This window comes from Cebidichthys violaceus, unplaced genomic scaffold, assembly GCF_023349555.1.
Source record: "Cebidichthys violaceus isolate CVI_PGR_0920_01 unplaced genomic scaffold, fCebVio1.0.p SCAF_5, whole genome shotgun sequence".
NCBI lineage: Eukaryota > Metazoa > Chordata > Actinopteri > Perciformes > Stichaeidae > Cebidichthys > Cebidichthys violaceus.
In genome coordinates this window covers 5,902,270-5,915,718 of record NW_027176705.1, presented here as the reverse complement: position 1 = coordinate 5,915,718, position 13,449 = coordinate 5,902,270, and the positions used below count along the sequence as shown (strand labels likewise).

The window sequence follows — 13,449 nt, the reverse complement described above, 5'->3', positions numbered from 1 at the left end:
TGAGGGAGGCATTGTCGCACTCAGTAGAGTTCCCTTTTCTTTGGTGAAGTTTTGCCCCCCCTGTATTTAAGCTACGCCCTCTTTTAAAACTCATGAATCATTTATCATAGACTCTTGTAGGAGGTGTGTGAATGCATTGCCCCTTGGATGCATGTGTGCACATCGTTGCTCCTCTAGCGGATAAGCAGATAAGAGAATGTTTTCTGTCAGTAAGGTACCGAGGTTGTAAAGCTTCATCTTATTCACCATCATCTGATGTTGATGCATATCAAGTCATTTTTGTTTGGTGTTAAACTGTCAACTGACTTTTCTATCAAATACATATGAGAAATATTTAGTTTTAACTCGTATCATTATCAGTTTCACCTTTTTTGTCTGTTTTACATTATTCCATATTACATGTTGATAAACCCGATCATCCATCGTTGATCATTAATGACATTTCACACTCCCAGGTGAATCTGGTTCCTGTATTACTTCCTCAGAGTGCACGGAAGATAAGAGAAGAGACTGTAACTGAAAATGTGAAAGGAAGTGGAGTTCTACTTGAACCAGAACTTAACAGCAACAACTCCCGTCGACCAACTAGAAGCAAACTCTGGGATCACCCAGAGGAAGACCTTCCCTTACTGGATTCACCGTTGGCGGTGGATTCGGAAAACCCTGTCGCAGACGCCCTCATCAAGAGACTTCAGGATGATGAAAAAGAGGAAGGTATGTATGTGGCTGCATACAGACAAAGAATCGCTTTGTACTATTTTGTTTTCTGCATCTTAGTTCCTGTAAGATGTTTGTCATAGAATAAAGCAGCTTAAATGTATGGACATAAAAGTAATTTTTTATGCAATTACAGGAAGAATAGTCGTCACAAAGATGGTAAGAACCAGCAAGAGGAGTACGAAGTCGTCAGTAGAGCAGGTTCACTCGCTACTTCCTTTGAAAGACAGCCTGGTCCCTGAACCCGAAGAGTCTAGTCCAGGCGAGCATTCATTCATCTACTCCCCCTCACGAAGAAAAACAAGAGGTGAACTTTTTATCCATTTACCTCTTTGTCCATTAATTTATCTATCATGGTTTTAACCCTGTGTTGTCTTTGTGTCAGCTAAACGAGCAGAGTCTCCTGGCCCGAGTGAAGAGTCTGCAGCACCTGTCACTCGCAGCAGGAGAAGAGTTGTCAAAGATACCTCTGTTGCTCCTCATGTAAGTGCTTCTGCTTATGAGGCTTATATATAGACATAGTCTCTTCCTCAAACATGTAATCCCATGAGCTCATTGTTTTATTTTTTTATTCTTCCTCAAAAACTAAAAGTAAAAAAACGAGTGCTGGCCAAGTTAACACATTAACATTTTTGAATTAATTATTGAACTTTGAGCATAACAATGCGATTAATCGTGATGAAAAAATTTCAGCGTTGCCCAGCACTAAAAAAACCTTCCCCACTTCCTACCCCCCTACTTCCGGCACCCTTGCTCGGGCCACACCCATCTCAAAGCTCGACATTCATTTTGATCTCAACTACACAGCTGTAACGTTTTAATGACTGCATTTTGCGTGGTTGAAACGCGGCCACAAAATCTGTCCATAGACATGCACTACACTTTAGAGGGTTAATGAACAAGATGTCTTTTGAAAAGCATTTTTTATTTATTTTATTTATTTTTGTAATATTTCTTTTCAGGATGAAATTGCTTCAGAAGAAGATCTTGTGGAAGTGGAGAAAGCAGCAGGTGTTTCTAAGACCAGAAAAGCAGGCAAAAGAACAGCAAAGTAAGATCCTGTTCTCAGAAAAAGACCTTATAGACCCCAGAGACGGAGGAGAAGAAAATAAAAACTGCTTATTTTTAAGAATTTTAGGGACAGTTTGGACTCTAACGTGCTCTGTTGATTTGAGCTAAAGAAAATCACTCCCTGCTCAGGTTTTTGTTTTTTCTTCACTTTCAGATCCAAAGCAGTTTTGGAGCCGCCTCCCATAGCAGAGGTGGACCTGATCTCACCTCTGCCCAGCCCAGCTGATCCCATCCCGCGAGCACTGAAGAGGATTATAGAGGGAGAGGCCCCGACCTCAACCATTAACCTTCGACGCAAACGCATAATGGACACTGTTTTCACAAAACCTGTCACGCGGAGGAAGAGACTTTAGGGAGGTTGGTGGTGGTTTTAACCAGTGAACCTCAGACGGCCACCATACAATTAAAACCAACCTCGGTCAGGAGCTGTCAAATAATAGTGTATGCCTAAACTCATGATGGTTCTATTTCCTCAAATGCCTCACAGTGCTGTGGTTCTCTTTGTATATTTACTTTCCTGCAGGACAATAAACAAAAGCAATGTAGGCGTGAAAATCTATTTTTTAGGACAAAACACACCCGTGGATAGCAGTGTGAGCGAGGCATATATTTTTGGAGTTTACACATCCCGCTCGTACTAACTGGATTTCACTTGATATCATATTTGTTGCTATTTAGTGTTGGACATTTTGCAACGCTCCTCGTAATCCACTTAATTCTCTGGACACAGAATGGCACAAGGGAAAGCAATCAATGTGGGCTTTTAGAAGCCTCTATTAATAAAAACAATGACTGAACTTAACTTGCCTCTAATAAAGAGGTTTTATTCACATTCTCTTTTATTTTTGTTTTAAGTTGTTTTCTTTTGTCATTGTTTACTTTTTAGATTTTGAGGCCTGCTGGTTTTCTATTTAAGAAGAAAAGCAACCAACCGAGTGGAGATGACAAATTTTTACTGTTAAATTTGTATATAGTCTTTTGCTATATTCCAAATAAAGTTAATAAATACATCCTTAAGAATTACGCTCTTTTTGAAATTTTAAGTGTCTTGAATGTGTATGATCATCTATTTAGATTGCCTGTGCCATAGTCTTAAAACTTCAGTCGATGTGTGTGATTATCTGTGAGAGAGGCAGACACAGACGTGTACACTAATCAGATTTGGACTGAATCTGTATGTTATGGGGATGTTGTATAGTGTGAAAGAAACAAAGACTTGCACAGCGGTTGTTAAAATTGTTTTGGGACATGTTAATAGGCTTGTTTAATTAAATTAATGTCAACCACCATCTGACACATAGGCTATTTTCTGATGAATGTATGTAGAATGTCTTATTTTTGATGACTGCTCTTTGATAAATATGGTAAAGCTTGAATACTTCTCGTATTGAGTGGTTGTCTCAATTAAATTTACCGTCTTTATTGTTTGTTAGTTTTGTTGGGCGATAGATGGAATAGACCACAAAGCCTTTTTCTTTCTGTCTGAGCTGTGCAGCGAACCACTGAAAGGAGCTACAAGCGACTAATTATCCTTCCCAATAGCTGAGAGCTTATCCTGCTGGTGCCTCAGATAATAGATGTCCATCAAACTCCATCTTAGATGTCAGGTTATGGTTAATATCAGAGATTGAGCTGTTATGGTGATGTTCGATTCAGAGAGTCACTGAAATGTTGACATAACTGTAGCTGTAAACATGTGTAACCTCCCTGGATGAAATTGAGCTGTCTCCCCTCTATAATTTATCGTGGTAGAGAAGGTGAAAGTGAAACCAGCCGTATCTCCACAACTCCACTTCACTTATAAAACATCAGGGTTGGAAGTAATAACAGCAAATTAAGTCTTTTGTCCTATATTAAATACTGATGATCTTTATTTTTTATTAAAAAACGAATTACTAGTCATGCTGCTAGTTAATATTTTATTTTACCGAGTAGCATTGTCTACTATACAGTATGTCTGTTTTAGTTTAGACAAGTGTTTAGGATCACATCCACCTTTCAGCAAGTAAACAAAATTTGTTTTCCATCACGTTTTCAGAAGTCAAACTTCGAGCATTTCTTGACGGGCTTATATGGACACCACAGTCCCTGTCACACTGACCTGATTGTGTCCATGTCAACGTGCAATTTGACACAGTGGAGTGTCTCTGTGTGCGGGAGCTGATCACTCAGTGTGCCAGTCTACTGTGCTGATACCTGCCTGCTGCACCATGAGGGCTAAAGCCTCAGACATGCACAGCAAGGACTGTGTCAGAGTGGCCGTCAGAGTCCGACCGTTCAACAAGGTCAGTGTGCAGTCATTGAGTATATTTACAATTTCACTTTTAAAAGCTGTCATCAATTTCTTATCTTGTGCAATTTCTTGTTTGTTTCCCTGATGTGTTTGTATTGCAATGTGAGTTTAACTAAGAGGCCTGTCAGATAGATAGATAGATGGTTACTTTATTAATCCTGCAAGGGGAATTTTTTTCACTACAGCAGCAATTATGGTACAGGTAAATAAAAATAATTGAGTAAAGTCTGTGTAAAACAACTGAAAATACAAATGTTTGAGTTAGGATAAGGATGGAGGATGTTATGGAGCTCAGATGAAAAACAATGGATCTGGTGACAGCAGATATTGAATTTAAACTACTTTTTATTCCTACACTAAATTATTATTACATAGTTGTTTATCCCGTTTTGTGCTTATAAAGAGGAATTAAACATCAGTCTTACTTTCACCTCCTCCCATTTTCCTTAAAATCCAAATGTAACCCCCCCAACCACCTTGTTCTCTCCATTTCTCACCCTCTATTTCTTTCCTCCATTCAGAGAGAGAGGGACGCAGGCAGCCGATGTATTGTCTCCATGGTGTCGAGCTCTATCACCATCCAGGACCCACGTGAATCCCAGAGTCGTCGTATTTTCTGTTTTGACTACGCCTACTGGTCCCACAGCAGCTTCACACAAGACCGCGGCGGCCTCTACGTGCCTGAAGAACCCGGGGGACGATACGCTGACCAGGTCAGCTCCAAGGCATCCTGGTAGAACAGGCAAATAGTTGGTACATTCATTACAATCATGGACCCTGTGCAAAAAGGAGAATGCAAGTAGAACATAAAGTAGAAAAAAAATCTAGACGGTATAAATGTAGACTGTCCAGACAGAACAGACCTAGAATGAGATTGAGTAAAACAGTACTGGCTTACAAGCTCATAAAATATCATCTATCCCCAGAATAGTGTGTTTCAGGACCTGGGAGAGGGAATACTGGAGAATGCACTGCAGGTATCAATCATATATTTAACTGGAGTTTCATGTATTTTTGCACCCAAGCAGATTTTGTTCTGTGCTAGTTGCCCAAATCTATTTTAGGAATCTGCTGTCCATCCAATTTAGATCTGTTCTAATAGTAAAAGTCCTGAAATGATGTCTGCAGGGTTACAACGCGACACTGTTGGCCTATGGGCAGACCGGCTCGGGGAAGAGTTATTCCATGGTGGGCTATGGGCCTAACAAAGGCCTGGTTCCTAAACTCTGTGACCGACTGTTTCAGGCCATTAGAGAGAACCAGGATACCAGACAGTGTCAGGTAAAGAGTGTGTGTGGGTGTTTCTCAGCACTCAGTGTCGTGTATGGGAGGCGTTTTGGTTCTGAAAATTCTGAATGTTTTTCTTCTTGATGTCTGCACAGGTCTTTTTCAGTATGTTGGAGATCTATAATGAGCAGGTAACTTTAGGGAAAAGCAGATACAGTCATCTTTCTTTTTCTCTTTTACTTCTGATTTGTTTTGTTTTTGTGTGTAACTCTTCTTTCTCTGGATATTACATTAATTAAAAAGTCACTCTCTTGATAGATGATGCTCCCTCTTTTATCTCTGCATATTTTTTTTGTCTCTCTCCTCTCTGTCGAGGTGGTTGACCTGCTGTCCCGGGGGTCTCGTACTCCAGGGGGACTCAGAGTCAGAGAGGAGCAGCAAAGAGGCTTCTATGTGGAGGGTCTTCGTACAGTCCCATGTGACAGTGCACCACAGGTAGAGGGGTGGATTGAGAGTATATATACTGAGAGAAAAACCTCTGGAGGGGAGCTGGATAGATAACTGTCCTCGCTTTTCATTCAACTCTATGAGCTTTGTTCTGCCTGTTTTGTAATCATAGAATTATGATATATGAGCTGTTTGGAAAAGAATTAAGAGCTACAGGGAATGCTTAGGGTTATTTCAGGTTTACTTCAGTGTGCTCTGTCAGTGTTTTGTATTTTGAAATGTCATGTTAAAGTGTGAATGTTAAAATGTAGGTGGAGCAGTTGATGGAACAGGGGACCAGGACCCGAACCACTGCTGCCACTAACATGAACGCCAACAGTAGTCGCTCGCACATGCTCATTATTCTCCAGCTCAAACAGGTAAGTGGCACACATTCTCAAGATTTGGATTTGTTTGTCCCAGTATAACTGCAGTTAAAACTCACACTATTTCTTCAAACTAACTTATGATGCTTGTGTCTGTATCTTAAAATATGTCAGAATACTCTCTTCAGGTTTCTTCGTGTATTTGTTAATGACATCTCTGTGACTTCCTGTCAGATCTTTTCCAAAGAGAGCATCACAAAGCAGTCCAACATCAACTTGGTGGACTTGGCTGGCAGTGAGCGTCAGCGGTCCTCAGGGTCGGAGGCTGACAGACTCAAAGAGGGCACGGCCATCAACCTGAGCCTCACCACCCTGGGCAATGTTATCAGGTTGGCCTGGTGTTTAGTTCTCTTTAGTTTCCATTCAGTTTGATTTATCAGTATCTTTCACATCCTCTTCTCTCCTCCAGCTCCCTCGCTGATGTGGCGGTGGGGAAGAAGGTCGTCCACATACCCTACAGAGACTCGGTTCTCACCAAGCTGCTGCAGTCTGCCCTGGGAGGCAACAGTCGCACTGTTATGGTAACAGGCACTTTATAAAAAAATAGTGGTTTCATACACTGATGCATTATGTGAAGTAATGTAGTTATTTCTATCATCAATCAATTTTCAAGATTGCCACGCTGAGCCCTGCTGATATCTGCTATGAAGAGTCTCTCTCAACCCTGCGCTATGCTGAGAGGTACAACAAACCATTATTACACATCACAAATTCATCAGGATGCCACCATAATCAAAAACACACCAGAAATTCATTGTCATGTCTTTCTGCCTCCTTCTTCTTTGCCTGTCTTTTCTTTCTTCTTGGCCTTTCACTCTTTTCCTCTGTTCCACCTGTACCCCACCCACACACGCCACTCGTTACCTCCCTCACCGCTTTAGGGCAAAGCGTATCCAGAATCGAGCAGTGGTGAACGAGAGCCCCACTGAGCGTCTGGTTAAAGAGTTAAAAGCCGAGAACACCAGACTGCTGCAACGACTGAGCCGGCTGGGCCAGGAGGGACGCAGAGCTAACGATGAGACCAGTAAGACTCACTTTTAGAATAGAATAGAATAGAGTAGAACTTGGCAGTCCAAGGTAAACGTGTGTGTGTGTGTGTGTGTGTGTGTGTGTGTGTGTGTGTGTGTGTGTGTGTGTGTTTTTTCAGAGGAGCTTCGTCAGCTGCTGACCCATAATGAGCTCCAGATCAGAGCCATTCAGACTCTGTGGGAACAACACCTGCAGGAGGCGCTGAAGGACTGGGAGCAACAGTATGCTAATATCACACAGGTGCGCACACACACACACACACACACACACACACACACACACACACACACACACACACACACACAAACATTCAAATACACAATCTCATGCACTCACTCATGCATTTCCGTAGTTTCAGATGAGCTTTGGAAATGCATGTAAATGCACTTGGTGAAGGTATTGTGTATAAATACATCTTTGTACATGTACTAAGAGAATATTTTTAAGCTGTCCCTCTCCCTCACTCTCAGGAGAGGAGGATGATGCAGATGCATCCCTACATCCTCAACATCAACGAGGACGCTCAGCTGTCGGGGGTGGTCAAGCTTTTCATTCAGGAGGGTAACTCTGTCTTCCTCTTTATATTGTGATAAATGTCTCATTCTCTAGTTCAGTACACCTTGTAGAGCTATTGTAGAGAGGTATTGGGAATGGAGAATGCCACAGTAGGCTAGAGAGTTGAATGTCAAACGTTACAGAGCACCTTGTCATACAGTTATTACGTGTTTATTACCACTCATTAATACTGTTTAGTGTTCCAGGTGATTGGGACATCGGCCTGTGTGACTCTTCCCTGAGATCCATCTCTATCAAAGGATTAGGGTGAGTTTACATCACATCAAGATAACATCAATAGAACATCACAAACCCAACGCAAGCAAAGTGAGATTTGAGACACTCAACAGTCCATACATGATGTCTAATAGTGGAAGTGAATGATGTTATAGATTAGTGATCTGTTTTTCTACATTGCTTGGATAGGCTGCAGGCCCTCTGACACTTTTAATGTAATAAAATAATATGTACACTAGTGTCTTTTTTGCAACTTTATGTTTTACGGGGTTTTTGTGTGTCAGGATCCAGGAGCGTCATGCTGTGTTCAGGAATGAACAGCGCCGGGTAACACTGACCCCGGTGGCAGGATCTAAGGTCATTATCAATGGCAACGCTGTTTTCCAGACAACTGAACTGCAGCACCTGGTGGGTGTCAGCACATACACAAACTTTATGATATGACTATGTGACATGCATGTACACACAACTTTTGTCTCTTCTGTTGTAAAAAATGTCATAAAAAAGTCCTAGTGTATTATTTTATAAATATATCAAAAACATATAGTATAGTATGTCATTACAAAAAGTCATAGTATAGTATGTCATAAAAGTGTAAAAAAAAAAAGGCCCTAGTGTAGTGTGTCAAAAGTATAAAAGGTATAAAATACCATTGTTTAGTATGTTATAGAAATGTCATACAAATGTCATAGTATTATACTATAGTAAAAATACTATGGTATGTATGTTATAACAATGTTTTTCTCTCTTTTTTTGTCTCCCTCTAGGACCGTCTCATTCTCGGCTCCAACTGTACATATCTGTTCATCGGTTATCCCTCTGAGAGGGGCGGCGATGACTGGAGCCGCTATGACTACGACTACTTCCAGTCTGAACTGGCTGCTGCTGAGGGCATCCACCTGGGTAAGCAGGAGGATTAATAGCTGGAAGTAGTGTGGAGGTTTATCTTTTGAAAGGAAACTTGTTTATTATTATATTACATAAAATTATTTATGTATCTGTGTTAAGGTGAGTCAAGTGCTGGGTCCAGTCAAACAGACCCCAGTCTGCTGGCCGTCTTCTACGACTACATTAAACTGATGCCCATGGTGGCTGAGGCCAACCAGATGAGCCAGGAACTGAACAAGGTAACACAAACAGATGCAGCATGTTTTTAAGGCACTGATTCTGGTTGGTTAATAACTTCTTACTGGAGGCAGTTATGTTTGTAAATAAAAAAAATATGTACATTTAGTTTTCATGGTCTCATGTGGTCATTGTTATGTATTAACAATTAATAAACGCCTACTCTTTATCATCTGCCATGCTTGTAGGGGGTGCAGTTTAAGTTGGAGATCAAGAATCTGGCATTGTCTGATTCAAAAGGCCATGATCTGCAGAAAGAGATTGTTGTCAGAGTCACCTCTTTGGGAAAAAAACAGGTTGGTGTATTTCTCTTTCTGTATTGTTTCTTTCTGTCACGTACACTAGTTCATGAGCTCTTTTATATTTCCAATTTCAATCAAGGTTTGAGATCAGGTCATGAATTTTTGTTTCTTTGTCTAAACTATTTTCACACTCCCTCCCTAGGTATGGATGTGGTCCAAAGCCAAGTTTGTGAACCGTAAATTCCTGATGGAAGAAGCCTACCAGCTGCATCAGGTTGAGAAGAGCGGAGACAATGTAATTCAATAGAGAGAACGTTGTAGTGACTCTTTACAAATCAGTAAAATGTAAACAAAACGTCTTTGTAAAAATGCCAAAAAAGGCTGTTGCCATGTAGCTGCATATGGGTTTTTCCAGAAGTGTTTTATGTATTTATATTTGAAGCATTTCTGCTTGAAATCCAGTAATATATTAATAGAGTAAAATAAGTGAGAGGGGCAGTGGAGGAGACTCTCAACTCCATAACCATAGAGAGATTTATCTGACAGTACTAATGTTGAAAAGGATTGCAGCTTGATAAAATGGTAGCCTGACTTAGAAATTCAAAAATACTATTAAAATGTCCGCACAGGCAATGCTAGCTAGCTTTATCATTAATAGTTTTGAATTTTAGAGCAATAACTCTGTATTTCATCTGCCTTTGGTTCTTGCTGTCAGAGAGTAGAGGGGCTGTCTACAGCTGCGTTACCCAGAGATAAAGATCCTTTCTGGGATCCTGTGGAGCCTGTGCTTCTGGGTACTGCTCACCTCTGGCTTCAGTCTTTGGCCTTCCGCATCCCTCTGGAAGAGCAACTTGAGGTGCACTGCATACATAACACACATCTGTCAGTATTGTCAGATTGTATTATAGGGCAGCACAGAGTCATATTTGGTTGATGATCTCTGTCGGCAGGTCCTGGGGTCAGAGGGCACAGAGGAGGCCATTCTACAAGCACAGCTGGTCCCCTGCACCTCCACTGGACTGTATGACACTCACACACACAGAGATACACAGAGATACACACTGTGAATAACCCCAATAAACACATTGAGATATATTGGTAAATGATCTTTCTCACCTTCCAGCCCTATGGGTGAGGATGACATTCTGATTGACCCATCTGAGTTACTGGGTCGTCGACTGGACTTCCAGCTGGTCCTGGAACAGTGTTGTGGCCTCCGCTGGATCAGAGAGGCCCGCAACAGAGGGGTCCAAATTGGGTGAGCCATAAGGGGCTACATGTAGAGGCATGGAAGGCACTGAAGAGAGTTTGAAGTACAGGATAGATACAAAGAATTTGTGAATGTACATGAATATCCAGGTACATTAGGTTAGACATGTGCCGTTTTCAATGGCGCAATGATTGAAAGTGAAGTGTCATGATAGAAACAGGAAATATAAATGTCTTCTGGATTTAATACAGCCAGAAGTGAGATACTGCTCTTTGCTTTTCCCTCTATCTCAGTTTCAGGTTATTTAACTGCAGCCAGCCTCTCTACTCTCCGGCTGTGTGGCACAACGTCAATCCTCTGTTGGATCACAGAGTCCATTTCGCCGCCCTCCACACCTCCAAATGTCTGTTAGACTATCTGCAGAGCAGCGCTGTGGTGCTGGAGCTCTGGGGCCTTCAAGGTGAGGATGAAGAGATAGATGGATGGTTGGGCAAGACTCTCCATATTTTTTATTTAAGTAAATATTAAATACAACAGGTGCATGTACAACAAATATGTTATATAGAGGTATAAAGTACACAGTTATGAATGCCTTATTTCACACCATTGTATTATTTTATTTCACAGCAGCAGCCCATAATTAAAGTAATCAGATAATACTCTGCCTTAATGCCTCCCTCAGACATGCAGAGTTAGACTGGGATGAAATTTAATTATTTTCCTTTCCACACCGATGTTCATCTCACACCCTAGTTAGAAACATTTCCTTTTATTACTGTGTTATTATACATGTACAATAGACCAAATACAACAGTCAGAGGTATCACTAAAGCTGCTGATGGGTGTTGTTATCTGTTCCAGAGGGTTGTACTGACCTGATATCATCTCTGGAGGGAGTGAGGATGACTACAGAGGGCATCTTTATCATCGAGGAGGCAGGCCCAACAGACACTGCAGTGAGTTTGATGTTGAGTCCGTATCCCTGTGTCAGGAACGTTTTTTTTTTTTATTTTGACGTGTTTTTAAAGCTGGGTGAGACACTAACAAATATTCAAAACTATGAAAGTGATACGTGTGCAATCTACAAATACATTATGCATCTACCTTACTGTAAGATACATTGTAAGTCAGCAGAAATGTAAAATCATAGATCATAGGATATTAGAGAAATTCCCAACAACCTAAGTGCACAGGCATAGTGTCATTTTGAATTCAAAGAACAAAACATGAGGCAAACATTTCAATAACTGGGCTTATATAAATCTGTGTTGTTGCAGCTTGTGGACTCCGGAGAGCTCAGCTGTTCAGTGAGAGCTCTTCAACAGGACATGGAGGAACTGAAGAGTGTTAATGCTTCACTGAGAAAAGAAAATCAAAGTCTGAGAGAACAACTCAACGCAGCTAAGAATGGTAAGTGACATGACACGCACCAAGATTGGGATTAATATGCTGTTAAATTAATTGACAACACAAATAAAAAATGCAGTTCCCATCACATCTATAGTCTACTAATCATTTAGAGCAATTAACATACATGATTTAAATGTTTTTATATGGAAAAATATTCCCACTCATAAAAATATATATATATATATATATATATATATATATATATATATATATATATATATATATATATATATTTTTTTTTTTGAGTCACATTTCTTCCTCTGTGTATTAGGTGGGGAGAGTGTGCGTGGTCGGTCGGTGCGTCCCAGCTGTGATGCAGAGTTTGCTCGTGCTCTCAAAGTTTTCTACCACTGCATGACCTCAGTCAAGGGTCAGGTGCAGCGCCTGCGCAGACACAGGCCCAGTGTACGTATCCATGTCTGTCTGCAGCATTAGTATTAGTGAGCATTACAACAATAAGGCCTTTGATAACCTGATTTAAACCTTTGATAGCGGTAAATCAACACAGATCTATAGAGAACAATACACAATCAGGCACACAAATTGAAGAAACGTTTTAGTAAGATTACAGTGAGCTCCCCAGAGTCACTGGTGGGGATTTAAATACTTTTTCTTCTTAAGTTGCTTAAATCAAAGATTTTCCTTTAAGCTTGGTATGTTTGAAATGTGATAAAACAGGGAATTTTCAAATGGTAATTTTACAAGAGTCAATTAGAAGTTTTCTATGTTGTTTGATATCACCATTATATTATTTACAATCATTCTAAGTTATTTAAGTTTGGGGTTTTGGGTAGTTATCTGGAAAAGTACCAAGTAGAATTAAGAGTGAGCTGCTAATATTAAGCCCTAAATTATGTGTATGGTTAACTGTTGACGTTAGTTTTGAAGTCATGTGTTTGTTGTTTCCAGGAGGAGTCCGACCTGCTGGGGCTCAGACTGTTTGTGGACGAGCAGAGTCGTCTGTTGAGGGACTTCTCCGAACAGCTGGAACAGAGCGTCTCCACACTCAAACAAGATGTAGCTGCTATCGTCCGCCGGAAACGAGAACGATCGGGAATCTGGTCTTGACTGAGTAACCGTTTCACAAATTATTAAGTCTCTGGTAATTCTTTATTTTACAACACTACAGAGATTTCCAATGTGAAGTGAGATTGTGTGTAAATACTGCCTTTTTTAAGTTGCTGTTTCCAAAGTTCCATAGTGTTGATTCTAAAACCACATTATGCCATTGTTGAAACCAGCTTAAGAAATGTGGTCACTGAACTGGACTTTTATATGTGATTGAAATTTGCATGAGCCAAAAGAGATACTTAATGTAAGTTTAGAGATTACGACTAGTTACATTAAGTAAATAAGGAAAACAGAGATGAGTCACATTTGACACAATTCCGAGTTAATTTCCTGTAAAGAAGAATGTATTCAGAAGCCTTAAACACTACACCATCACCAGGTGTGGTATCA

At 40.5% G+C, this 13,449-nt stretch overlaps 2 protein-coding genes across 3 annotated transcripts in view; both read left to right on the top strand.

The window, feature by feature from the left end:
• The window catches only part of ahctf1 (AT hook containing transcription factor 1), a 23,475-nt gene extending 20,311 nt beyond the window's left edge, over window positions 1-3,164 (top strand). The window contains exons 36-40 of one of the 2 annotated variants that reach the window (XM_068730271.1): window positions 486-714; window positions 854-1,024; window positions 1,103-1,200; window positions 1,680-1,768; window positions 1,943-3,164. In XM_068730271.1, coding sequence (XP_068586372.1) covers window positions 486-714; window positions 854-1,024; window positions 1,103-1,200; window positions 1,680-1,768; window positions 1,943-2,141 — 786 coding nt within the window. In that variant the 3' untranslated portion in view covers window positions 2,142-3,164. Of the gene's footprint in view, window positions 1-455; window positions 715-853; window positions 1,025-1,102; window positions 1,201-1,679; window positions 1,769-1,942 lie in introns of both variants that reach the window. The other variant, XM_068730270.1, reaches the window with a different exon arrangement.
• On the top strand, window positions 3,150-13,449 carry kif28 (kinesin family member 28). The gene is made up of 28 exons (XM_068730901.1): window positions 3,150-3,172; window positions 3,926-4,073; window positions 4,603-4,794; window positions 5,008-5,058; window positions 5,210-5,362; window positions 5,464-5,499; window positions 5,684-5,803; window positions 6,067-6,174; window positions 6,355-6,509; window positions 6,590-6,701; window positions 6,794-6,861; window positions 7,062-7,204; window positions 7,328-7,449; window positions 7,680-7,770; window positions 7,971-8,031; window positions 8,286-8,409; window positions 8,769-8,904; window positions 9,010-9,128; window positions 9,315-9,422; window positions 9,571-9,663; window positions 10,084-10,224; window positions 10,319-10,389; window positions 10,492-10,626; window positions 10,872-11,038; window positions 11,440-11,534; window positions 11,856-11,988; window positions 12,260-12,393; window positions 12,898-13,449. Exons 1-28 carry the CDS (start codon window positions 3,150-3,152, stop codon window positions 13,054-13,056), a joined length of 3,198 nt encoding a protein of 1,065 aa, XP_068587002.1. The 3' UTR covers window positions 13,057-13,449.

Bases quoted from the DNA above. Each gene is read 5' to 3' on its own strand.
- kif28 (XM_068730901.1), top strand. From the start codon at position 3,150: ATGGTAAAGCTTGAATACTTCTC. The intron at 5,500-5,683 runs GTAACTTTAGGG...CTCTCTGTCGAG, and splicing joins TGGAGATCTATAATGAGCAG to GTGGTTGACCTGCTGTCCCG. The intron at 11,039-11,439 runs GTGAGGATGAAG...TATCTGTTCCAG, and splicing joins GGAGCTCTGGGGCCTTCAAG to AGGGTTGTACTGACCTGATA.